This window comes from Pongo pygmaeus, chromosome 7 (assembly GCF_028885625.2).
Source record: "Pongo pygmaeus isolate AG05252 chromosome 7, NHGRI_mPonPyg2-v2.0_pri, whole genome shotgun sequence".
NCBI classification, from domain to species: domain Eukaryota; kingdom Metazoa; phylum Chordata; class Mammalia; order Primates; family Hominidae; genus Pongo; species Pongo pygmaeus.
The window spans coordinates 38,455,444-38,480,951 of record NC_072380.2 but is presented as its reverse complement, the minus strand read 5'-3'; the positions used below and the strand labels follow the sequence as shown (position 1 = coordinate 38,480,951).

General features: G+C 42.4%; 1 protein-coding gene across 2 annotated transcripts in view; it reads right to left on the bottom strand.

Annotated features, from left to right (window-relative positions):
- Positions 1-11,964: 11,964 nt before the first annotated feature.
- The window catches only part of BAG4 (BAG cochaperone 4), a 39,060-nt gene continuing 25,516 nt past the window's right edge, over positions 11,965-25,508 (bottom strand). For both annotated transcript variants that reach the window (XM_054498600.2, XM_054498602.2), the window contains 3 exons: positions 17,503-17,757; positions 15,984-16,238; positions 11,965-15,244 (listed from right to left, as the gene is read on the bottom strand). In XM_054498600.2, the coding sequence (XP_054354575.1) occupies positions 14,759-15,244; positions 15,984-16,238; positions 17,503-17,757 (996 nt within the window). In that variant the 3' untranslated portion in view covers positions 11,965-14,758. The remainder of the gene's footprint in view (positions 15,245-15,983; positions 16,239-17,502; positions 17,758-25,508) is intronic.

Sequence of the window (25,508 nt, the reverse complement as noted above, 5' to 3'; positions counted from 1 at the left end):
CAAGCAAAAGGAGTAAAAGCCCCTTACAAAACCATCAGATCTCATGAGAACTCACTATCACGAGAACAGCAGCATGGGGGTAACTGCCCCCATGATTCAATTACCTCCCACCGGGTCCCTCTCATGACACATGAAGATTATGGGAACTACAATTGAAGATGAGATTTGGGTGAGTACACAGCCAAACCATATCACTCTGTCTGAAAAAAAAGTCACATGTGTACATTTATTTATACACACACACATATATATACACACACACACATATACTTTTTTCTGAGACAGGATCTCCCTGTCACCCAGGCTGCCGTGTAGAGCTGCATGATCACAGCTCACTGCAGCCTCGACCTCCCAGGCTCAAGTGATCCTCCCACCTCAGACTCCCAAAGTGCTGGGAGTACAGGCATGAGCCACAGTACCCAGCCATACGCATATATTGAGCAAATATCTGTTTTTATTCCTTATTTCTTTATAATACAACATAAGACATATTGACTTTACATCAATATTTAAGTACTGTTAATTTTACATCATAGTATTTAAGTTATGGGATATCAGGAAAAGAGTAAACACCACCCAAGAACTTCACCTTCTCTTCTCGGGATGGGATTAATGCATTTCTCATTGTACATAGGATAGTTGTGTCACGGTAGGCAGAAATAATACCTTGCTATTATCTTTATTTTGAGATTAAATATGGTTTACGGAGATGCATATGGGTACCAAGTTGATAAGAGGTGGACTTGTGATGCTTAATTTTAGGTGTCAATTTGACTGGATTAAGGAATACCTATAGAACTGGTGAAGCATCACTTCTGGGTTTGCCCATGAGGGTGTTTCTGGAGGGGATTGGAATGTGAGTCTGTGGATTGAGTGGGGGAGATCAATGTAGGAAAGCACCATACAATCAGCTGCGGTCTCAGAACAAAGAAGACAGAGAAGAGGGCCGGGCACGGTGACTCATTCCTGTAATCCCAGTACTTTGGGAGGTGAGGTGGACGGATCACGAGGTCAGGAGTTCGAGACCAGCCTGACCAACATGATGAAACCCCATCTCTACTAAAAATACAAAAATTAGCCGGGCATGATGGCGCGTGCCTGTAATCCTAGCTACTCAGGAGGCTGAGGCAGGAGAATCATTTGAACCCAGGAGGCAGAGGTTGCAGGGAGCCGAGATCAGTCACTGCACTCCAGCTCTGAGTCTCCAGAGCGACACTCCATCAAAAAAAAAGAAAGAAAAGAAAGAGAAAAGGCAATTTCTTTTCTCTCTCTCTCTCTCTCCTGGAGCTTGAGACACTCTTCTGACCTTGGACATTAGAACTCCAGGACTTGCACCAGCAGCCTCACATGTTCTCAGGCCTTTGGCCTCAGATAGAATTACACCATTGGCTTCCCTGGTTCTGAGGCTTTCACACTTGGACAGAGCCACGCTACGGGCATCCCAGGGTCTCCAGCTTGCAGATGGCATGTCCTGGGACTTCTCAGCCTCCATAATCACATGAGCTAATTCCCTAATAAATCCCCTGTCATCTATCTGTCTATATTATTAGTCCTGTCTCTCTGGAGAACTCTAAGAAAATGAATCTATACTTTAATCAAGAATATGCAGGCTATAGCTGTGAGGCAAGATGCTTTGAATCAGGAAACAAGAAGACTTGAGCTTTCAGCTGTACCACTTACTGATAAAGTAAGAATGTTAGAATTAGAAGAAACATTAGAGACACCAGAGTGATGTTATCTTCCAGCCCAAACTCAGTGGTTTTTATAAGCTCATAAACCAATCATGAAAATGCATTTTATTACTTTACAGCCACAACTGAAAAGTTCCTGCCCTCAACGTGAATAATTTCTCTTAGATATTTCGCTTTGAGGAAGGTGATTTATATTTATGATTTCTCTGTCTTACTTAAATGAGGGCCAAATTTGTTTTGAGAGCAAGTAATAGCTTCAGTTTAAGCTGTGCAGCAAGGTGGCTCTCCTCTAATCCTGGGAGGTTTCCAACAAGCCAAGGTTTCTCCTCAGCTAGGGTTGCCAGACTGAGCAAATGTAAATGTAGTAAATGGAAATATAAAATGTAAAATGTTTAGAAAAAAACAGGAGAAAATCTCCAGGAACTAGGGGTAAACAATGAGTTCTTAGAGACTTTACACCAAAATCTCCATCCTTTAAAGGAAAAAATGATAAACTGGACATCATCAGAATTAAAAACTTTACTCTGTGAAAGACCCTCTTAAGAGGATGAAAAGACAAGCTACAGACTGGGTTAAAATATTTGCAAACTACGTATCTGACAAAGGTCTAGTATCTAGAAAACAAAGAACTCTCAAAACTCACTAAATGAAGAGACAAAAAAAAATTAGAGCTAAATCTTGGTTTCTACTACCATTCTTCAATTAGAGGACACAGGACTCCTTGGAGAAATAACTGATTCTTGGACTGGAATAGGAAAAATACAGGATGAGCCTGGAGCATCTCACAGTAGCAGAAAGTTTAGAAGGGCTTAAAAAAAAACCCACAAAACGATGGGTGTATGTCAGAAGGATAATGGAATCAATGGAAAGAGCTTTCAGTGGCCAAAGTGGAACAATTTGAGCAACAAAATGAATAAGGTAGCATTAGAGCACAACCCAAAGTGTAAAATAAATATCCATGAGTCCATACTCAGTAAACAAAAGATTAGGTCAATCTTCTTGTAGGGAAATTCCAAATAATTTATATAGATATTCCACTTCCAAGGAGATGAAGAATAAGTACCACACTCCTTAAGTGTACAGCTGTGTATAGTGACTTTCTTCCAGCGTATAGTATGAAAAATGGACAAAAAAGACTAACTGTATAGTGAAGAAGTCTGACCAACACTACCTCAGCCAGGTGACTAAGGTTAATGTTAACAGTACAAGTCATGTTGATAGCATATGCCCGTGATATGACTGATGAGAAGGGTAAGTCGCCTCTGTGGTCTTCCTCCCCAAAACCCATAGCCCCCATCTAATTATGAGACAAACAGACAAATCCCAATAGAGGGATGTCCTAAAAAATTACTTTGCCAGTACTCGGCAAAACTGTCAAGGTCATCAAAAACAAGGAAAGCCTAAGAAAGTGTCAAAGCCAAGAGGCCCCTAATGAGACATGATGACCAAACGTAAGGTGGTATCCTGGATGGAATCTCAGAAGAGAAAAGGGATATTAGGTTAAAAACTAAGAAAACTAAATAAAGTATGGCCTTTTGTTAGTAAGAATCAGTATTGATCCATTATGACCGACACGCAACACTGAGTTAAGGTGTTAATAGGGGAAACTGGGTGAGGGGCGTATGGGAATTCTCTGTAGTATCAAGTATCATCAAGTATCATCACAGTTTTTCTATAAGGCTAAACTATCCTAAAATTAAAAGTTTATTAAAATAAACCTAATTAGAAAATAGGCAAAATACTTGCAATATATTTCACAGAAGAGAATATACAGATGGCAAATTAGCACATGAAAAGATATTCAATATCATTAACCATTAGAGAAATGCAAGTTAAACAACAATGACATATCAAAACACACCCATCATTATGGCCAAAATAAAAAATAGTGATAATACCAAATACTGGCAAGGATACAGAGAAACTCATACATTGCCTGTGAGAATGTAAAATGGTATAGCCACTCCAGAAAAATATGGCAGTTTCTTTAAAGATTATATGTGCAACTAAAGTATGACCCAGAATTGCACTCCTAGGCATTATTTCATTTCATAAGAAATAAAAACTCTTTGTTTTTTAGCCTGACGCTGTGTCGTCAGGCTGGAGTGCAGTGGTGCAATCTCAGCTCACTCCAACCTCTGACTCCCTGGTTCAAGCGATTCTCCCAAGTAGCTGGAATTACAGACACGCACCACCACACCCAGCTAATTTTTGTATTTTTAGTAGAGACGGGGTTTCACCATGTTGGCCAGGATGGTCTTGATCTCCTGACCTCGTGATCTGCCCGCCTCAGCCTCCCAAAGTGCTGGGATTACCGGCGTGAGCCACCGCGCCCTTCCAATAAATAAAAACTTATGCCCACACAAAAACCTGTACAAGAATGTACACAGAAGCTTCATTCAACAGCCAAAACCTGGAAACAACCCAAATGTCCTTCAATAGGTGGATGCTTAAACAAACTATAGCATTTCCATTCTACAGATAACTACATAGGAATAAAAAAAGAACAATTGGCTGGGCACAGTGGCTCATGTCTGTAATCCCGGTATATTGGGAGGCCAGGATGGGAGGATCCCTTGAGTCCAGGAGTTCGAGAACAGCCTGGGCAACATAGTGAGACCCCAAATCTATAAAAAATTAGCCAGGAGTTGGCTGGGTGTGGTGGCTCACGCCTGTAATCCCAGTACTTTGGGAGGCTGAGGTGGGCAGATCACCTGAGGTCGGGAGTTTGAGATCAGCTTGACCGACATGAAGAAATCCCGTCTCTACTAAAAATACAAAAAATTAGCCGGGCATGGTGGTGCATGCCTGTAATTCCAGCTACTTAGGAGGCTGAGGCAGAAGAGTCGCTTGAACTCGGGAGGCGGAGGTTGTGGTGAGCCGAGATCATGCCATTGCACTCCAGCCTGGGCAACAAGAGCGAAACTCCGTCTCAAAAAAAAAAAAAAAAAAAAAAAAAATTAGCCAGGAGTAGTAGTGCACACCTGTAGTCCCAACTACTCAGGAGGCTGAGGTGGGAGAATCACTTGACCCCAGGAGTTTAAGACCACCCTGGGCAACATGGTGCGATCTCAAATCCACAAAAAAATGTTAAAAATTAGCCAGGAGTGGTGGTGCACGCCTGTAGTCCTACCTACTCAGGAGGCTGGGGTGGGAGGACCGCTTGACCCCAGGCGGTTAAGTCTGTGGTGAGCTGAAATCACACCATGGCACTCCAGCCAGGATGACAGAGCAAGACTCTGTCTCAAAAAAAAAAATAAATAAAATAAATAATGATTTATACAGAAAACAATTGAGATGAATCTCAAGATAATTATGCTGATCGAAAAAAAAAAAGTCAGTCTCTAAAGGCTTACATTCTGTATGATTTTACTTACATAACATTCCTGAAATGACAAAATTTAGAAATGAAGAACAGACTAGTAGTTGCCAGGGTTTTAGTGTAGGGGGACAGGGGAATCATGTAGTTATAAAAAGGTCAACAGGAGAGATAAACAGCAGTGATGCAACTGTTTTGTATCTTTATATCAATTTCAGTATCTGGTTGTAACTGCGTAAAGTTTTACATTTTACCCACCAAGGGAAACTGGGTAAAGGGTACATGAAATCTCTGCAGTACTTTTTTTTTAGAGACAGTTGCCCAGGCTGGAGGGCAGTGGCACCATCATGATTCACTGTAACCTTGCACTCCTGGGCTTCAGTGATCCTCCTGCCTCGGTCTCCTGAGTAGCTCGGACTACAGGCACATGCCATATATGCCTGGCTAATTTTTAAATTTTTTTTGTGCAGACGGGGTCTCACTATGCTGCTCACAAATGTAAGCCACTGTGCCTGGCCTCTGTATTATTTCTTAAACTGCATGTAAATCTACAAGTACCTCAAAATAAAAACTATAATTCAAAAAATACAGCAAAGTGCAGTGGCTCACACCTGTAATCCCAGCACTTTGGGAGGCTGAGGTGAGCGAATTGCTTGAGCTCAGGAATTTGAGCCCAGCCTGGGCAACATGGCAAAACCCCCATCTCTAAAAAAAATACAAAAATTAGCCAGACGTGGTGGCATGCACTTGTAGTCCCAGCCATTTGAGAGGCTGAGGTGGGAGGATTGCTTGAGTCTGAGAGGCAGAGCTTGCAGTGAGCTGAGATCATGCCACTGTACTACAGCCTGGGTAATAGAGTGAGATTCTATCTCAAACAACCAATCAACCAAACAAACCAAAAACAGTACTCCTAGTTAAATTTGAATTTCAGATAACAAATCATCTTTTAGTATAAGTATTTCCCAAACATTGCATGGATCATATTGATATTAAAAATGATTTATTGTTTGTCTGAAATTCAAATTTAACTGGGAATTCTGTATTTCATCTGTCAATTCTACTCTTGGTCTTAGCCAATTTTGGAAATATATATTGCAAAGTAAAAGGACATTTAGGGGTTCGCTGAGAGAAAATGTGCCATGATCCCAGAAGCACCTAAATCCTCACTCACAGCTGGTCCTTACTCTGCCTTCCACTTATCATGACAATGTGGTCACTACTCCCCATGAGAAAAGCCAGAATGTAAAACCTTCCTGTTTTCATATAAGAGTGAAAATCATGCAGCTAGCCTCCTCTTCCCAATTTCAGACTTAAAATAGCTATCCGCTCCAAGAAAGATTATAAAAAAGTAATTAAGCAGAATAGTCAAGAAGCATTTTCTAAAGGTAATTTTGGCACCTGTAATCCCACAACTTTGGGAGGCTGAGGTGGGAGAATCATTTGAAGCCAGGAGTTCGAGACCAGCCCGACCAATATGGCAAAACCCCATCTCTACTAAAAATACAAAAATTACCTGGGTGCAATGTCACACACCTGTAATCCCAGCTACAAGGGAGGCCGAGGCACAAGAATCGCTTGAACCCAGGAGGCAGAGGTTGCAGTGAGCCAAAATTTCACTACTACATTCCAGCCTGGGTGACACAGCAGGACTGCTTCTCAAAAAAAAATAATAAAAATAATTTTGGGTCTCCAGAGTAATAAAACCATACTTCAAAGAATACAAGGCCCGGCATGGTGGCTTATGCCTGGAATCCCAGCATTTTGGGAGGCTGAGATGAGTAGATCGCTTAAGCCCAGGAGTTCAAGACCAGCCTGGGCCACATGGCAAAACCTCATCTCTATAAAAAATACAAAAATTAGCCGAGTGTGGTGACGCATGGCTGTAGTCCCAGGTACTTGGCAGGCTAGGGTGCAATCAATTGAGCCTGGGAGGTTGAGGCTGCAGCAAGCTAGGATCACACCATTGCACTCCAGCCTGGGCTATGGTATAAAACCTTGTCTCCAAAATAAAATAAAATAAATACACACACACACACACACAAAACCCGTCTCCAAAATAAAATAAAATAAATACACACACACACACACACGAACACACAAGCAAGAACAGGCGTGGTGGCTCATGCCTGTAATCCCAGCACTTTGGGAGGCCAAGGCGGGGGTATCACCTGAGGTCAGGAGTTTAAGACCAGCTGACCAACATGGAGAAACCCTGTCTCTACTAAAAATACAAAATTAGCCGGGTGTGGTGGCACATGCCTGTAATCCCAGCTACTGAGGAGGCTGAGACAGGAGAATCTCTTGAACCCGGAAGGCGGAGGTTGCAGTGAGCAGAGATCATGCCATTGCACTCCAGCCTGGGCAACAAGAATGAAACTCCATCTCAAAAAAAAAAAAAAAAAAAGAACGGATATCTGAGAAATACCTCTAACATGATAATGACGAAGACTAAAAGAAAAAAGCAATTTTGAGGAAATCCATTATCCGAAAGAAGAAAACACCAAGAAATCATCATTAATATCCTCAGAGATACAAGATGCTCCAACTGTATAAACAAAAGCAGAATCTCATAAAGGAACCCAGCAAACAAAAATATCCTTAGAAGTTAAAAATATGATAGGGCCAGGCGCAGTGGTTCATGTCTGTAATCCTAACACTTTTGGAGACTGAGGCAGGAGGATCACTTGAGCCCAGGAATTCAGGACCAGGACCAGCCTGGGCAACATAGTCAGATCCTGTCTCTAAAAAAATGGTGTGTGTGTGTGTGTGTGTGTTTTGAGACGGACTCTCGCTGTGTCGCCAGGCTGGAGTGCAGTGGCACGATCTCAGCTCACTGCAACCTCCGCCTCCTGGGTTCAAGCGATTCTCATGCCTTAGCCTGAGTAGCTGGGATTACAGGCATGTGCCACCACACCCAGCTAATTTTTATATTTTTAGTAGAGATGGGGTTTCGCCATGTTGGCCAGGCTGGTCTCGAACCCCTGACCTCATAATCCACCCGCCTCGGCCTCCCAAAGTGCTGGGATTACAGGCGTGAGCCACTGCAACCGGCCAAAACTTTGTTTTTTTGGTTGTTTGTTTGTTTTGAGACGGAGTCTCGCTCTGTCACCCAGGCTGGAGTGCAGTGGTGCGATTTCAGCTCAACTGCAAGCCCGCCTCCCGGGTTCACATCAGTCTCCTGCCTCAGCCTCCCAAGTAGCTGGGACTACAGGTGTCTGCCATCACACCTGGCTAATTTTTTGTATTTTTAGTAGAGATGAGGTTTTACCGTGTTAGCCAGGATGGTCTCGATCTCCTGACCTCGTGATCCGCCCGCCTCGGCCTCCCAAAGTGCTGGGATTACAGGCGTGAGCCATCGCACCCAGCCAAGTTTTTTTTTTTTTTTAATGATAGAAGGGGCTGGGCATGGTGGCTTATGCCTATAATCCCAGCACTTTGGGAGGTGGAGGTGGGTGGATCACTTGAGGTCAGGAGTTCAAGATCGGCCTAGCGAACAGGGTGAAACCATATCTCTACTAAAAATACAAAAAATTAGCCGGCGTAGTGGTGGGTCCCCATAGTCCCAGCTACTCGGGAGTCCAAGGCAGGAGAATTGCTTGAACCTGGGAGGCGGAGGTTGCAGTGAGCTGAGATCACACCACTGCACTCCAGCCTAGGTAACCGAGTGACAGTCTTTCTGAAAAAAAAAAAAAAGATGGAAGAAATGTAAGACACAATGTTTTAGAAGTCAGAAGAAAAAGTTCGCCAGGCATGGTAGCTCATGCCTGTAATCTTAGCACTTTGGGAAGCCAAGGTGGGTGTATCGCTTGAGCTCAGGAGTTCAAAACCAGCCTGGGCAACTTAGCAAAACCCTGTCTCTACAAAAAAATACAAAAAAAATTAGCCAGTTGTGATGGTGTGCACCTGTATCCCAGCTACTGAGGAAGCTGAGGCAGGATGATCAATTGAACCAGGAAGGTTGCAGTGAGCAGAGACTGTGCCCCTGAACTCCAGCCTGGATGACAGACTGAGACCCTGTCACACAGAAAATAAAAATAAAAAGAGATAAAGTTGTATAAATCTCCCACAAAGTACCATAAAAAGGCAAAACATTAAAAAAAAAACAGAAAACATAAGAAAATTAAAGAACCAGTCTATGAGGCCTACAGTCAAAACAGTAGTAATTCTAGAAAGTATTAACAGAGAAGACTGGGATGGAGGAAAGAGGGAAATTAACAAACAAAAAATCAAAAAATTTCACAGGACTTAATTGTATGAGTTGCCAGAATGAAATGGCCCCAGCAAAATGGATAAAAATGGACCTACACCAAAGCTATTCTTAGGAAATTTCAGAACAAATGGGGCCCCCCAAAAAATTCTATAAGCTTCTAGAGAAAAATATCAGGTTTTATACAAAGGATCTTGAATCAGAATGGCATATGCTTCTCAACAGCAATTCTGGAATCTACAAGACAATATAACAATGCCTTCAAAATCCTTAAGATAATCATTTCCCAGAATTCTATACCCAGCCAAACTATCAATCCATTGGCTAGGTGGAACAGACATTTTCAAATATGCAAGATCAAAATAAATTATTTCCCATGCACCCTTTTCCAGGAAGCACCTGGAGAATATGCTCCACCAAATGATGGAATAAACAAAAAGAGAAAGACATAGGATACAAAAAACAGAAAACCAAAAGAAGAGACAAAAAGAATCCACAGCATGACCCTATGTACTATGCCAGGAACATACTACTTTTCCAGTCAGAAGGGTTCAGGATAGACTCTTCAGAAGTTTGAAATTGATAAAATATTTATATATATATATAAAATATATATTACATATTTTAAATATATATTATATATTATACATATTACATATTTAATATATATTTAATATTTAATATTTAAAATATATTAAATATATATTATATATTTAAAATATATTTTATTATATATTTCTTATATTTATATATATTTCTAATATATATTTAATTATATATATTTCTAATATATATTTATATAAGTTATATATATATATTTTTTTTTTTTTGAGACGGAATCTTGCTGTTGCCCAGGCTGGAGTGCAGTGGCACGATCTCAGCTCACTGCAACCTCCACCTCCTGAGTTCAAGCGATTCTCCTGCCTCAGTCTCCCAAGTGGCTGGAATTACAGGCATGCGCCACCACACCCAGCTAATTTTTGTATTTTTAGTAGAGATGGGGTTTCGCCATATTGGCCAGAGTGATCTCCTGACCTCAAGTCGTCTACCCACCTCAGCCTCTCAAAGTGCTAGGATGACAGGCGTGAGCCACCGCGCCTGGCCAATATTAATAATTTTTAATCATTTTGTATTTATCTTAATTTTTAATTTTTTTTTTTAAATAGAGACGAGGTCTCACTATGTTGCCCAGGCTGGTCTTGAACTCCTGGGCTCAAGCGATCCTCCCGCCTTGGCCTTCCAAAGTGCTGGGCATACAGGCATAAGCCACCATGCCCAGCCTTGTCTGAGCATCTTGAGAGACTTAGACAACTGGGAGAAGGTCAAATCAGTCTCAGATAGATAAGCAAACAAAACAAATATGATTAATTCTAGGTGATGATTAATTCCAGGGAAAACAAGTTGTTAGGAAAGGAAAAGTAATCAGGTTACTATATAGCTAAACTCTCCTTAGCATTTACATAGTCAGGATAACGTACAATGAAACTACCAAATAAGTATATTGAGGACAGGTGTGGTAGCTCACATCTGTAATCCCAGCACTTGGGAAGCCAAGGAAGGAGGATCACTTGAGCCCAGCCAGGCATTTGAGACCAGCGTGGGTAACATGGCAAGACTCCATCTCTACAAAAAATTACAAAATTAGCCAGGTGCTGTAATGCATGCCTCCCAGCTACTGGGGAGGCTGAGGCGGGAGGATCCCTTGGGCCCAGGAATTTCAGGCAGTAGTGAGCTGAGATCGTGCCACTGCACTCCATCCTGGGTGACAGAGTAAGACTCTGTCTCAAAAAAAAAAAAAGAAAAGAAAACATATATATATATATAGAGAGAGAGAGAGAGAGAAACCTGGCCAGGCCCGGTGGCTCACACCTGTAATTCCAGCACTTTGGGAGGCCAAGGTGGGCAGATCACCTGAGGTCAGGAGTTCGACACCAGCCTGGCCAATATGGTGAAACCCCGCCTCTACTAAAAATACAAAAATAAGCTGGACGTGGTGGTACGCGTCTGCAATCCCAGCTACTCAGGAGGCTGAGGCAGGAGAATGGCTTGAACCTGGGAGGTGGAGGTTGCAGCGAGCCGATATCACACCATTGCACTCCCACCTGGGCGACAGAGCAAGACTCTGTCTCAAAAAAACCATAAAAACTCAATTGAAGCTCGTTGAGGTGGTCCATGCCTGTAGTCCCAGCTACCCAGGAGGCTGAGGCAGGAGGATCAGTTGGGCCCAGGAATTTAAGACCAGCATAGCAAGACTTGTCTCTAAAAAGAAAATTTTTTGATTAACAAAAGAAAAACTCAGTTGAAAGTGGTTGCCTTTAGAGAAGGAAAAATGGGGGTGGGATCAGGAGAATGCTGCCTTTCATAGAACTGACTTTTTAAACTCGTAACTTCTACAAATTGAGGTAAACTCCTTACTTTTTTAAAAAAAGAAGTAAAAAAAAGTAAAGTTGTAAAAGAAAAGCTCCATCAACTATCCATCCCTCAAAAACTTTTTTTATGCCTATTTAATCTACATTCTTCAAAATTTTTTTACCCTGTCTAGCTTTAATGGTATTATTTACATTAACCAACTGAAAAACTGTTTTCAGAACCCCATTTTTAAAAGCATTTAAAAGAATTCTGCACCAACATGTGGAGACACATATAATCCAACCCCTGTATACTTCATTAGGGCTTATTTGTTTAAACAGTTACATTGGCATTCATACTTGGAACAACAGAGGGTTATTATAAAAAAAAAAACATAGTTGTGTTTATCATGCCAGGACTGGGTAACTTTATTCAAGACTTTGACAAAATGATCCCCAAAGTAATATAAATGTAGACACTTTAAAAAGTCCAGATGTGAAATTTCAAGAAAACTTTGAATTCAGTCCAAAGTCAGTATTAAGTCAAAAGTTGAACCAGTTCTACAAATCATAAATACTATTTTCCTTCTTAAGTTCATATATTTTCTGAGATAGATTACCAACTTAGTTTTCTTTGATATTGGTATTTGGAATAATTTTAACATGATTTAACATCTTTAAGTTCTAAATCTATACTTATCCTGAATATCTTATTATAGTTAAAAATATAAATCCAGAAGTGACAACTCTTCCTTACGGAAGAATTCCAATAATAAATGTAGAAGGATTGAGAGAAATAGAAAATCACCATTAGAACACCACAGTAGTAACTGCCACAAGCAAGATCTGCCAATGGATAGTAAAATGAGCAAAAGTTTAAGCAGAAACGGGACATTTGCATAGTCTCTGGGTATCTCCAGCAAATATTCAATAATTACAAGGAAAACACGGTAAGTTTACAGTAGCGAATCCTAGCAGACACCACCTTAGCGTAGTGATCAAGGTTAACAACACCAGAAATACATTACAACATCAGGTATCCCATTATGATACACTGTCACAGACTGGAAGACAGGACGTAGACATGATAGCTAAATGCAAGGCTGGGTCTTGGAACAGTAACAGGACATTAGTGAAAAGACTAAAATCTCTACTTTTTAAACTTTCTACTTCAGTTAGTATTATATCAAGGTTAATTTCTTAATTTTGACAAATGTTCTATTGTTATGTAAGATGTTAACATAAGGGCAAGGTGGGTACAGAGTATACAAGAACTCTACTATTTTTACAACTCTTCTGTAAGTCTAAAATTATCTCAAAAGCTTAAAAAATAACTGTTAGAAAACAAACACATATATGTGCATAACATGTGTACATATATATAAATCAAGACTTCATGGAAATTGGCATCTTGGGCACTCAGTCAGTAAGAGTAGTGTTCTCTTCTGAATTATTCATTGTCTTACTGGTAGCTTAGCTTTAAGGTCCTCCCCCTTCTAGACTTTTAATTTCAAGTATAAATTTCTAATTTTCATAGAAAAGCCTTTTTTAAACATTCCTATATTAGGCCAAAAATAAAATCCTAGAATAAAATTATCACCATATTATCTTATAAAATCACTCATCCCAACCAGCCAGTATTTTTACTACATTTCCTCTCCTCATCTAATATGTTTGTATTGGTTTGGTTTGGTTTATGAGTGGAGACAGCTAATAGATTTAGTATTTACTCATAGGCCTGACAGTCTAGGGGAAAAAAATTATCACTTGGGTATCTTATGAAGAAACAGCTGTTTTTCCAAGAACCAATATTGTGTACTCACCTCAGACATAAAAAGTTATTTACCTAAGTCTCTTCTATCTAACAGCATAGAGCTACCCAAACAAGGCCAGCAAAGACTCTTTCAATATCCTTTTCTTAAATTTGGCTCTAAAATGACTGTTAATAATGGTAATAAATGTCTTTTTATTAAACAGAGAATTTTATCTTATGCAATTTAGGGAAATAAACATAAAATCTACCTTTAAATGAAGAAAATAATAATTTCCCACTCTAACTATGGCTGATTCATTCCCTGAGCATGAATCCCCTTTTACCCTCATTGTTTTTAACTATAAACTGAGCGGAAATCTGCTCACAGGTGAAACTAGTATTTTAGATGGAGAATATTACCAAGTAATCATATTTATTATTTTGTAGTCATTATTTCTACTCACTGTGGCATTTAATGTTTCATCTGTATCTCTCTATCACAATGCCCTCTATAGAAGCAGCAATAGTGAAAACATAATTACACTTTGGGGAAAAAAAAAAAAAAACAGGAAAAAACAGGTAACTTTTAAGTGGATCTTTATCCAAATACAATAAAAAAGCAAAAAAGAAAAGTGTCCGTAAACATTTTCATTTTATGTCAATGCCATTTCCAAATTCACCTTCCACTACTACTATGAACAGAAGTGGTAAAAAAAAAAAAAAAAAGAAAAAAAAAACCTCTAACCTAATGATCTATACAAAAAGGGAGACAATTTACTCACTACACATTGCAGTATATTCAAGTGGTGAAAAGATATAAATTTTTTCAGAACTGCCATACTATCTGGCTGTCAATATAGTCTCTTGAATAATTATATTAAACATATTACTACAAAATGTACCAAGAAGTAGAGAATAATACTATATTTGTAAACTGCAAATAACAAAACAAAACAGAAGTCCAAGAAGGCTAAAGTCTAAGCTATAATTACACATGAAGTATATGTTGAAAGCAGTCATAATGTACAAAAATGTGACAAGATATCCAGATGTTTAAAAAAAACACATCCTGTTTGTCTCAGATTATATCCAGTTTCATCTGGTAGGTTTCTGATAAGCCTGTTATGTGAAGTGTGTTTCCCTCCTGCTGGTAAGAAGCAGCTTGTAGATATCCATAAATTTTTTAAGAAGGAGTGAGTCTACTTGGCAATATTGGTAACACCATAGTTTCCTATTACATTCATTCGTCTGAAAACTGAAAACAACTCATGACTAAAATATTCTTCCATTCCTTTGCCAGTTTTTCAAGTATAAAATCAAAGGAAAGTTGGAATGTATTGCTTCTTGTCATCAACAGGCATTTCAAAAAGAGGGTAATTAACCAAATCAAGTGTTCTTTGGTCAAGTTAGTAACAGGCTTCCACTTTGTTCTAAATCCTTTCATAATCCTTTTTTTTCTAATTTTTCCAGTATGGCCTGAATCTTACAAACAGCCTCTTTTCTGGCCTGCCGTACAGAGTCCTGGCCCCCAGTTTCAACTGAATCCAGTTCCAAAAGTTCCTTGGTTAGCATTTCTTCCAGAAGCCAGTATGCTTTGTCTGTCTTTTTTCCTACAAATTCTTCTACTTCTTGTTCAAGATACTGGACCTTCTCCAGCACATGTATGATTTTTTTAATACTCGGAGGAGTACTTTCATCTGAAGGTACACATTCTTCAGGAAGACTGCTACTTTGATCTTGATTGTTGGGATGGTCACTGGTGGCATTACCATACAGCTGAGGCTCAGCACTATACTGGACTTGGGAATCCAAAAGATCTGAATCATCATTGTTCACTGTCCCCGAGGATTCGTACTGATGGACACTGCAAGGAAAGTTGTGCCGGTTCATGCTGTGATCTGATTGGCTATAGGGGTATGAAGAATCCTTGGAGTGGGAGAGCAAAAAGAGGAAAAGAGCTGTTTTAATGGGAATCCATCAATATCAAATTTGTTAGCCCACATCTTTCACTTGACCAGAAAGGTACATGAAAAGATTCCTTAACAATAAAATTAGACCGCTCTCCTTAATCATTTGCAAAAAAACACAGTCCTAAGAAGATAAAAGGGAGTGTCCTGTCAGACAAAAGGCACAGAATTTTTGAGTTATAATGGCTGGAACCTGCCCTGTGGCAGGTGCATCACCATGAGCACCTCATAATCCATCCTGTGACCTAATTAATAAGAATTAGTTTTTCCCCTAAAAGGTTAAAAACCTCAAGCAAGGTCTTGAAAAGGAACACAGCCACAAGTGATAATGTTCAAGTCTGTGATTTAAATACAAGCTCATGCTGCAGATATTTCACATTGGTTTTATCTTCTGTTCATAGATTATTTGAAGTAGTAAAATGCGTCTTTGCATTTAACGTTTAGAAGAATTACAACAAACAGAAAATGTGTATCTTTCTGTCTTTTAACAAAAACGATGCGAATCTAAATCTTCTCTAAATATAAAGTCTATTAAAAAAAAAAAAAGGAAACCGAGCTGAGGTAAAGCTATAGATAAGTAGTCACCAACTTTTTGCAATTAGTCCCCATTTAACACAAACCAGTACAGAAACTATATAAACCATGTTATGTTCTCTTAATTACACACACATTAAAGGAACAACATTTAGGTCTCCTACCTTGGGCTGCTGGAGTGAGGGTGAAGGGGGTGACTGGGGAGAGCCACTGCTAGGCCATGGTGAAGTACTTTCGGTCATGTAGAGATTGCCGGGTGGTGCTGAGGGTGCTGAAGAAGGCCAGGGATAACGGCCGCCCATTCCATAAGCACCAGGAGAAGCCCACGCATCTTCTTGTGGTCGTACAGTTGGTCCTGATTGTGGAACACTACGATTACCATCTCCATAAGGATAATGGGGCAGGGTCATTCCAGGGTTCTAGATTGAGAGGAAGAAATATACCAGTCATTGTGAAAAACTTATAATAAAAATATTCTGCTACAGGCAGATTCTGAGATGCTTCCTCTCTTCTTAACAGAGTATACATTAGCTGCTACTGGACTAAACTGTAGTAAATCTAATTAATCAGCTGCAGTAATTTCTCCAAGCCTCAAAAAGTTGGTTCCAAAGATACCAGGGGTAGATTTAATGACAATAAAACTCAGAAGGAATAAGGCCTAAAAATTCAATGGATGAAGCCCAAGTCTGTCCCATAGATACTATAAACAAACGGACCCATATGCTGTAAGGAAGCACAAATAAAGACGTGTTAGAACTCCTCTTGAAGTGAACAGAGAAATAAACATAGTTATTCACAGAATATTAAAAAACATGAACCTGGTCAGGCGCGGTGGCTCACGCCTGTAATCCCACCACTTTGGGAGGCTTGAGGTGGGCGGATCACGAGGTCAGGAGATCGAGACCATCCTGGCTAACAAGGTGAAACCCCGTCTCTACTAAAAATACAAAAAAAAAATTAGCTGGGTGCGGTGGCGGGTGCCTGTAGTCCCAGCTACTTGGGAGGCTGAGGCTGGAGAATGGCATGAACCCAGGAGGTGGAGCTTGCAGTGAGCCTAGACTGTGCCACTGCACGCTAGCATGGGCGACAGAGCGAGACTCCGTCTCAAAAAAAAAAAAAAAAAAAAATGAACCTAACAGGGCACTAAAAAAGGCTAAGATTTGCCTGGCGCAGTGGCTCATGCCTGTAATCCCAGCACTTTGGGTGGGCAGATCACGAGGTCACGAGATCAAGACCATCCTGGCCAACATGGTGAAACCCCATCTCTACTAAAAATACAAAAAATGAGCTGGGCGTGGTGGTGCGTGCTTGTAATCCCAGCTACTCGGGAGGCTGAGGCAGGAGAATCGCTTGAACCCAGGAGGTAGAGGTTGCAGTGAGCCGAGATCACGCCACCAAAAAAAAAAAAAAAAAAAAAAAAGGCTAAGATAGGGAAACTTTCAAGCAGCAACTCTCTAAAGATTACTTTCAGTATAAAAATTTATGATTATGACATCTAAGGTACCTTCAGCCAAAGTCCATTTACTGCAATAGCTGCTACAAATAAGAAAGGCATCAATATAAAAGCCTTCCCAATCTAGAAGTGTCTTATTAAATCAGCCCTAGTATGAACAGATGCTCTTCCACTGTTGACAAGAGGCAGAGACTTTGAATTCATTTTTTTCCCAACAGAAAACAACTCACCTGTGAAGGCGGATATCCTGGAACCTGCCCCCTAAGAGGGGGTGCTTCAGTCTGACAGTCCTGCTGGGGATAGATCCAACGAGAGACTGGAGTTGGGCTGTTGCCAGATGAACGGTAAGTACTTGGAACTTCTGTGGAGTAACTGGTCTGAGTATAACCAGGTGCATAATAAGCCCCTGAGTATGAGGCAGTATTTGCCCCAGGGCCTGGGGGGTATGTTGGACCATACGCTCCATTTGTATAAGAATTCAAACTCTGAAAAAAAGCGAGTTGAGTGAAAAAAAGATGAATTAGTAGAAGAGCTGAAATGCCCTGACTTAATGCCTAAACTTGAAAACTTTGAGATGTTAATCACTAATGCAGGCCAGGCACAGTGGCTCATGCCTGTAATCCCAGCACTTTGGGAGCCCAAGGTGGGAGAATCATTTGAGGTCAGGAGTTTGAGACCAGCCTGGACAACATAGTGAGATCCTGTTTCTACAAAAATAAAATAAAATAATTAGCCAGGCATTGCCGGGCACAGTGGCTCAAGCCTGTAATCCTAGCACTTTGGGAGGCCGAGGCGGGTGGATCACCTGAGGTCAGGAGTTCTAGACCAGCCTGGCCAAAATGGTGAAACCCCATCTCTACTAAAAATATAAAAATTAGCCGGGCATGGTGGCAGGCACCTGTAATCCCAGCTACTCGGGGGGCTGAGGCAGGAGAATTGCTTGAACTCGGGAGGCGGAGGTTGCAGTGAGCCGAGATTGCGCCATCGCACTCCAGCCTGGGGGACAAGAGTAAGACTTCGTCTCAAAAAAAAAAAAAAATTAGCTAGGCATTATGGCACACATCTGTAGTCCCAGCTACTCGGGAGGCTGAGGTGAGAGGATTGCTTGAGCCCAGGAGGTCAAGGCTGCAGTGAGTCATGGTTGTACCACTGCACTCCAGCCTGGGCAACAGAGTGAGACTTTCTCAAAAAGTGTATGAAAACAAAAAAATTATTTAAAAAGACTATAGAGACAGACCTAGCTCTGCCATAGGCTTTGTATTTAACCTTCCCTAACTTCAGTTTCTCCGTCAGGAAAATGAAGATCATAAATGTATCTTTGAGGATTACTGTCAAAATTAAATAAGATGACATATATAAAAGGTTTAGCATAGTGTCTGGCATATAGTATGCTCAATAAATGATAATTATTTGTATTATCACTGTTGTTAGTATTATCATGGCTGGGTCATGACATGAACCCAGATCTGACTCTGAAGTCCAGTTCTTTGTATTATACCATCACTCTGCATCCCAAATGATCAAACTCCTCATATATTGCTCATTGTAGTTTTAAATAACCTATTCAGACTCTTATCCACACCCAGAATCCTCAGTTTAATAATCCAAACAAGATTCAAGCTAGGCAGGCGCACGGGCTCATGCCTGTAATCCCAGCACTTTGGAAGGCTGAGAAGGGAGGATCACTTTTTTTTTTTTTTTGAGACAGAGTCTCGCTCTGTCACCCAGGCTGGAGTGCAGTAGCGAGATCTCGGCTCACTGCAACCTCCACCCCCAAGATTCAAGCGATTCTCCTGCCTCAGCCTCCTGAGTAGCTGGGATTACAGGCACACTGTAATTTTTGTACTTTCAGTAGAGATGGGGTTTCACCATCTTGGCCAGGCTGGTCTTGAACTCCTGACCTCATATCCACCCGCCTCAGCCTCCCAAAGTGCTAGGATTACAGGCACGAGCCACCGTGCCCAGCCTAGGAGGGAGGATCACTTGAGCTCAGGAGTTACAGACCAGCCTCGGGAATATAGTCAAACCCCATCTATTAAAAAAAAAAAAAAAGTAATTTTTTAAAAAAGATTCAAGCTTAATGCTAAATTTAAATGATCACCTCAATGTGTTCTATTAATTTCTACTTTACCCTTTAAAAACAGTGAAAACACAGAATCAAGTTTTCCTATACTCATCTCTATCTCTAAGACTATATAATCTTTCCCACTTTAGGTACAAGGATACCCATGACCAAAGAATTCCATGCAGGATGAGGTGTAATAAACAGTCAGCAATGCAGTCCCTGAGCAGAAGACCATGAACCACCACTTTGTTAAAACTACTAAGAGGCTGTTAAGGTCTTCGGGCATAAACAAAGAACTCTGTAATACATCACACACACAATTGGAGACTTAATAAAACATTATGTGACATTATGTGACTTTTTGTACTGTTATTCAACAGTACAAAATCCTAAGGAAATGATTCAACTAGAGAAAAAGTTATAGACATGAAGTTCTCATCGCAGCATTATTTACAATCACACAAAATTGTAAACTACCAAATGTCCTATAATAATGGAATCTTTAAGTAGATTAAGGACTATTCATTGAAAAAATTGTATTCAGTCTTCAAATTTTACTGTTATGGCCAGGCGCAAGGACTCATGCCTGTAAAAATCCCAGCGTTTTGGGAAGCCAAGGTGGGAGGACTGCTTGAGCCCAGGAGTCTGAGACCAGCCTGGGCAAACAGCAAGACCTCATCTCTCCAAAAAAAAAAAAAAAATTAATTATCTGGGCGTGGTATGGCACAGCTATAGTCCTTAGCTACACAGGAGGCTGAGGCAGGAGGATTGTTTGAGCCTAGGAGTTCAATGTTACAGTGAGCTATAATCAAGCCACTGTTCTCTAGCCTGGGTGACAGTAAGACCCTGTCTTCAACTAGCTAACTAACTAAATAAATATTTTACTGTTAGAACTGACCAGATATTTAATGATATTAAATAATTATTTTTAAGGTTTTTTTTTCCTTTTAAGTTTTAATTTTTAATTAAAAATGTGTAAAAACATTGTGGTTATGTTTTTAAAACTTCCTTATATTTTAAAGAAACATACTTAGGCCCCTCCCTCCTCTCCCTCTCCTCTCCCTCCTCTCCCTCTCCTCTCCCTCTCCTCTCCCTCTCCCTCTCCCTCCTCTCCCTCCTCTCCCTCCTCTCCCTCCTCTCCCTCCCCTCTCCCTCTCCCTCTCCCTCTCCCTCTCCCCTTTCTTCGGTCTCCCTCTCCTTCTTTTTTCGGTCTCCCTCTGTTGCCGAAGCTGGACTGTGCTGCCCTGATCTTGGTTCGCTGCAACCTCCCTGCCTCGGGCTCCTGTGACTCTCCTGCCTCGGCCGGGTGCCTGGGATTGCAGGCGCGCGCCGCCACGCCTGAATGATTTTTGTGTTTTTGGTGGAGACGGGGTTTCGCCCTGTTGACCGGGCTGGTCTCCAGCTCCTGGCCTCAAGTGATCTGCCCGCCTCAGCCTCCCGAGGTGCTGGGATTGCAGACGGAGTCTGGCTCACTCAATGCTCAATGGTGCTCAGGCTGGAGTGCAGTGGCGTGATCTCGGCTCGCCACAACCTCCACCTACCAGCCTCCTGCCTTGGCCTCTTAAAGTGCTAAGATTACAGCCTCTGCCCCGCCGCCACCCCGTCTAGGAAGTGAGGAGCATCTGCCTGGCCGCCCATCGTCTGGGATGTGAGGAGCCCCTCTGCCCGGCCGCCCCATCTGGGAAGTGAGGAGCGCCTCTGCCCGGCCGCCCATCGTCTGGGATGTGAGGAGCGCCTCTGCCCAGTCGCCCAACGTCTGGGAAGTGAGGAGCGCCTCTGCTCGGCCGCCCCGTCTGGGAGGTGAGGAGTGCCTCTGCCTGGCCGCCACCCCGTCTGGGAGGAAGTGAGGAGCGCCTCTGCCCGGCTGCCCCATCTGGGAAGTGAGGAGCGCCTCTGCCCAGCCGCCACCCCATATGGGAAGTGAGGAGCGCCTCTGCCCGGCGGCCCCGTCTGGGAAGTGAGGAGCGCCTCTGCCCGGCCGCCACCCCATATGGGAAGTGAGGAGCGCCTCTGCCCGGCGGCCCCGTCTGGGAAGTGAGGAGCGCCTCTGCCCGGCGGCCCCGTCTGGGAAGTGAGGAGCGCCTCTGCCCGGCCGCCCCTTCTGGGAGGTGAGGAGCGCCTCTGCCCGGCCGCCCAGTGTGGGAAGTGAGGAGCGCCTCTGCCCGGCCGCCCCGTCTGGGAGGTGAGGAGCGTCTCTGCCCGGCCGCCCCCTCTGGGAAGTGAGGAGCGCCTCTGCCTGGCCGCCCCGTCTGGGAGGTGAGGAGCGCCTCTGCCCGGCCGCCCCGTCTGGGAGGTGAGGAGCGCTTCTGCCCGTCCGCCACGCCGTCTGGGAGGAAGTGAGGAGCACCTCTGCCCGGCTGCCCCATCTGGGAGGTGAGGAGCGCCTCTGCCCGGCCGCCCTGTCTGGGAGGTGTACCCAACAGCTCCGAAGAGACAGCGACCATCGGGAGCGGACCATGAGGACGATGGCGGTTTTGTTGAAAAGAAGGGGGGAAGTGTGGGGAAAGGAAGGAGAGATCAGATTGTTGCTGTGTCTGTGTAGAAAGAGGTGGGCATAGGAGACTCCATTTTGTTCTGACTAGGAGAAATTCTTCTGCCTTGGGATGCTGTTGATCTATGGCCTTTCCCCCAGCCCCCTGCTCTCTGAAACATGTGCTGTGTCAACTCAGGGTTAAATGGATTAAGGGCGGTGCAAGATGTGCTTTGTTAAACAGATGCTTGAAGGCAGCATGCTCTTTAAGAGTCATCACCACTCCCTAATCTCAAGTACCCAAGGGCACAAACACTGCAGAAGGCCGCAGGGTCCTCTGCCTAGGAAAACCAGAGACCTTTGTTCATGTGTTTATCTGCTGACCTTCTCTCCACTATTATCCTATGACCCTGCCATATCCCCATCTCCGAGAAACACCCAAGAATGATCAATAAATACTTCATAAAAAAAAAAAAAAAGAACTAAAAGTAGAACTGCCATTTGACCCAGGAATCCCACTACTGGGTATCTACCGAGGGGAAAAGAAGTCATTATATGAAAAAGATACTTGCATATGCATGTTTATAGCAGCAAAATTCGCAATTGCAAAAATGTGAAGCCAACCCAAATGCCCATCAATCAATGAGTGGATAAAGAAACTGTGGTATATATATATATATATACGATAGAATACTACTCATCCATAAAAGGAATGAATTAATGGCATTCATAGCAACCTGGGTGGGATTAGAGACTATTAATCTAAGTGAAGTAACTCAGGAATGGAAAACCAAACATCATATATTCTTACTCATAAGTGGGAGCTGAGCTATGAGGATGCAAAGGCATAAGAATGACACAATGGACTTTGGGGACTCTGGGGGAAAGGGTGGGAAGGAAGCGAGGGATAAAAGACTGCAAATTGGGTTTAGTGTGTACTGCTAGGGTGACAGGTGCACCAAAATCTCACAAATCACCACTAAGGAACCTGCTCATGTAACCAAAAACCGCCTATTCTCCAAAAACCTGTGGCAATAAAAAATTTAAATAAAAAAAAAAAAAAGAAACATACTTAGGTATTTATAAGTGATAAAATGATATCTGAAATTGCCTCAAAATACTCCAAGGAAATACTCCAAGAATAAATACAAGATGGCCATGTACTGATACCCACTGAAACCAATAGATGGGTTCATGTTACTTTAGTGTGCTATTCTCATTGCTTTTATGTGGCTTTTGTTGTTGTTTTTTTTCTTTTTCCCTTCTCACAGGTGTTGTTTTTGTTTTTTGTTGTTGTTGTTTTTCTTTAAATAGAAATGAGGTCACGCTATGTTGCCAGGCTAGTCTCAAATTTTGGGCTGAAGTGATCTTGGCACCTCAGCCTCCCAAAGTGCTGGGATTATACCATGCCTTGCCATTACTTTTTTTTCTCCCCAAGACATCCAGGGTAGAATGCAGTGGCACAATCACGGCTCACTGCAGCCTCAAACTCCTGGGCTCAAGCAATCCTTAACATCCTAAGTAACTGGGACCACAGGCATGCACCACCATGCCTGGCTAATTTTTGTATTTTTTGTAGAGACAGGGTTTGGGCATGTTGCCCAGGCTGATCTCGAACTCCTGGGCTCAAGCAATCCACTCGCCTCAGCTTCCCAAAGTGCTGGGATTACAAGTGTGAGCCACCACACCTGGCCAGCCATTACTTTTGATGCTTGAAAATTTCCTTGATTCCTGGAATTACTTCCTGGTTTTGAGATGTTTTCATGAGTTCATTGCTTCTTTTCCCAAATAACCACTGTCCTGACAGATCACAAAGCTGTCACATGCATGTTTACAAAAGAACACAGAATCAGATTACATAACAGCCTCGCAGTTGCTAAAGATGTTTGTTAAGGATGAGCTAAAGATCCTATTTCAGAAACGTGGCAAAGTTTTTAAGTCTTTGTCTGAAAAGCAGCTTGTGTGAAAGTTGCCAATGCCAAGATGGAGTCACTTACATCAGACCCAAAATGGAGGGGGGAGGTCACGAAGGAGGGGATCTCATGCACATATGTCTGCGATAAGTATTATCACAAGGACTTTTTTTTTTTTTTTTTTTTGAGACAGGGTCTCACTCTGTCACCCAGGCTAGAGTACAGTGGCACCATCATAGCTCACTGCAGCCTAGATCACCCAGGCTCAAGTTATCCTCCTGCCTCAGCCTCCCAAGTAGCTTGGACTACAGATATGAGCCACTGCACCCAGCCTATCACAGGGCTTTCTAAAAACTCACAAGAAATCCCTGTAGGCTCTACTCATCTTGCTTGTCCTACATATGTCTGTAACAGGACTTATCACAAAAAATTCCTCAACCGGGTGCGGTGGCTCACACCTGTAATCTGAGCACTTTGGGAGGCCAAGGCGGGCGGATCACGAGGTCAGGAGATCGAGACCATCCTGGCTAACACGGTGAAACCCTGTCTCTACTAAAAATACAAAAAAATTAGCCGGTCATGGTGGCAGGCGGCTGTAGTCCCAGCTACTCAGGAGGCTGAGGCAGGAGAATGGCGTGAACTCGGGAGGCGGAGCTTGCAGTGAGCCAAGATCGTGCCATGGCACTCCAGCCTGGGCGACAGAGTGAAACTGTCTCAAAAAAAAAAAAATTCCTCAAGACTGCAGTTTCACATAAGCCATCTTCATAAGAACACTCGCTTAGCAATGAGTTTCCAGTAACATCAGCTCCTACGACAGGCCCCTGTGACCAATGATGTTTGTCTCAAAACAGCTTATATGAACTTCTACTCTTTCCCTTTAAAAGTTTCCCCTTACTACAACTTCTCCAGATATGTAGGGGATGATTATCTATGGTATGCGCATCTGAAATTGTAATTCCCTGTTTATTTCCAAACAGATTCATTTCTTTGAAGAGTCCTTCTCTCTGTTATTTTATAGGTTGACACTTGGAGCACAGCAAAGAAAATACAGGAGTTCCTTGCACCATTTAGAGTCATAATACAGAATCCAAAAAGGAAGAAAATGCTTCTAGGGCTTCAGAACAGATTTCTGTTACCTATTAAAGTATGTGATAAAAATGAAGGACTTGGCCAGGAGTGGTAGCTCATTCTTGTAATTCTAGCACTTTGGGAGACCAAGGCGGGCGGATCGCTTGAGGTCAGGAGTTCCAGACCAGCCTGGGCAACAAAGTGAGACCCCATCTCCACAAAAAATACAAAAATTAGCCAGGTGTAGCGGCGTATGCCTATGGTCCCAGCCACTCGAGCAGTTAAGGTGGGAGGATCACCTGAGCCAGAGGAGATTGAGGCTGCAGTGAGCTGTGATCATGCCATTGCACTCCAGCCTGAGAAATAGAAAAAAAAAAAAAAAAAAAAAAAGCTGGGGGCCAAGCACAGTGGCTCATGCCTGTAATCCCAGCACTTTGGGAGGCCAAGGCAGGTGGACTGCTTAAACTCAAAGAGTTTAAGATAAGTGGGGGCAAACCCCCTCTCTACAAAAAATACAAAAATTAGCTGGGAATGGTGGCATGTGCCTGTAGTCCCAGCTACTCAGGAGGCTGCAGTGGGAGGATCGCTTGAGCCCAGGAGGTGGAGGTTGCAGTGAGCCGGTATCATACCACTGTACTCCAGCCTGGGTGACAGAGGGAGACCCGGTCTCAAAAACAGAAAGAAAAGAAAAGGAAAAAGAAGGACTTAAGAACAAAGTAG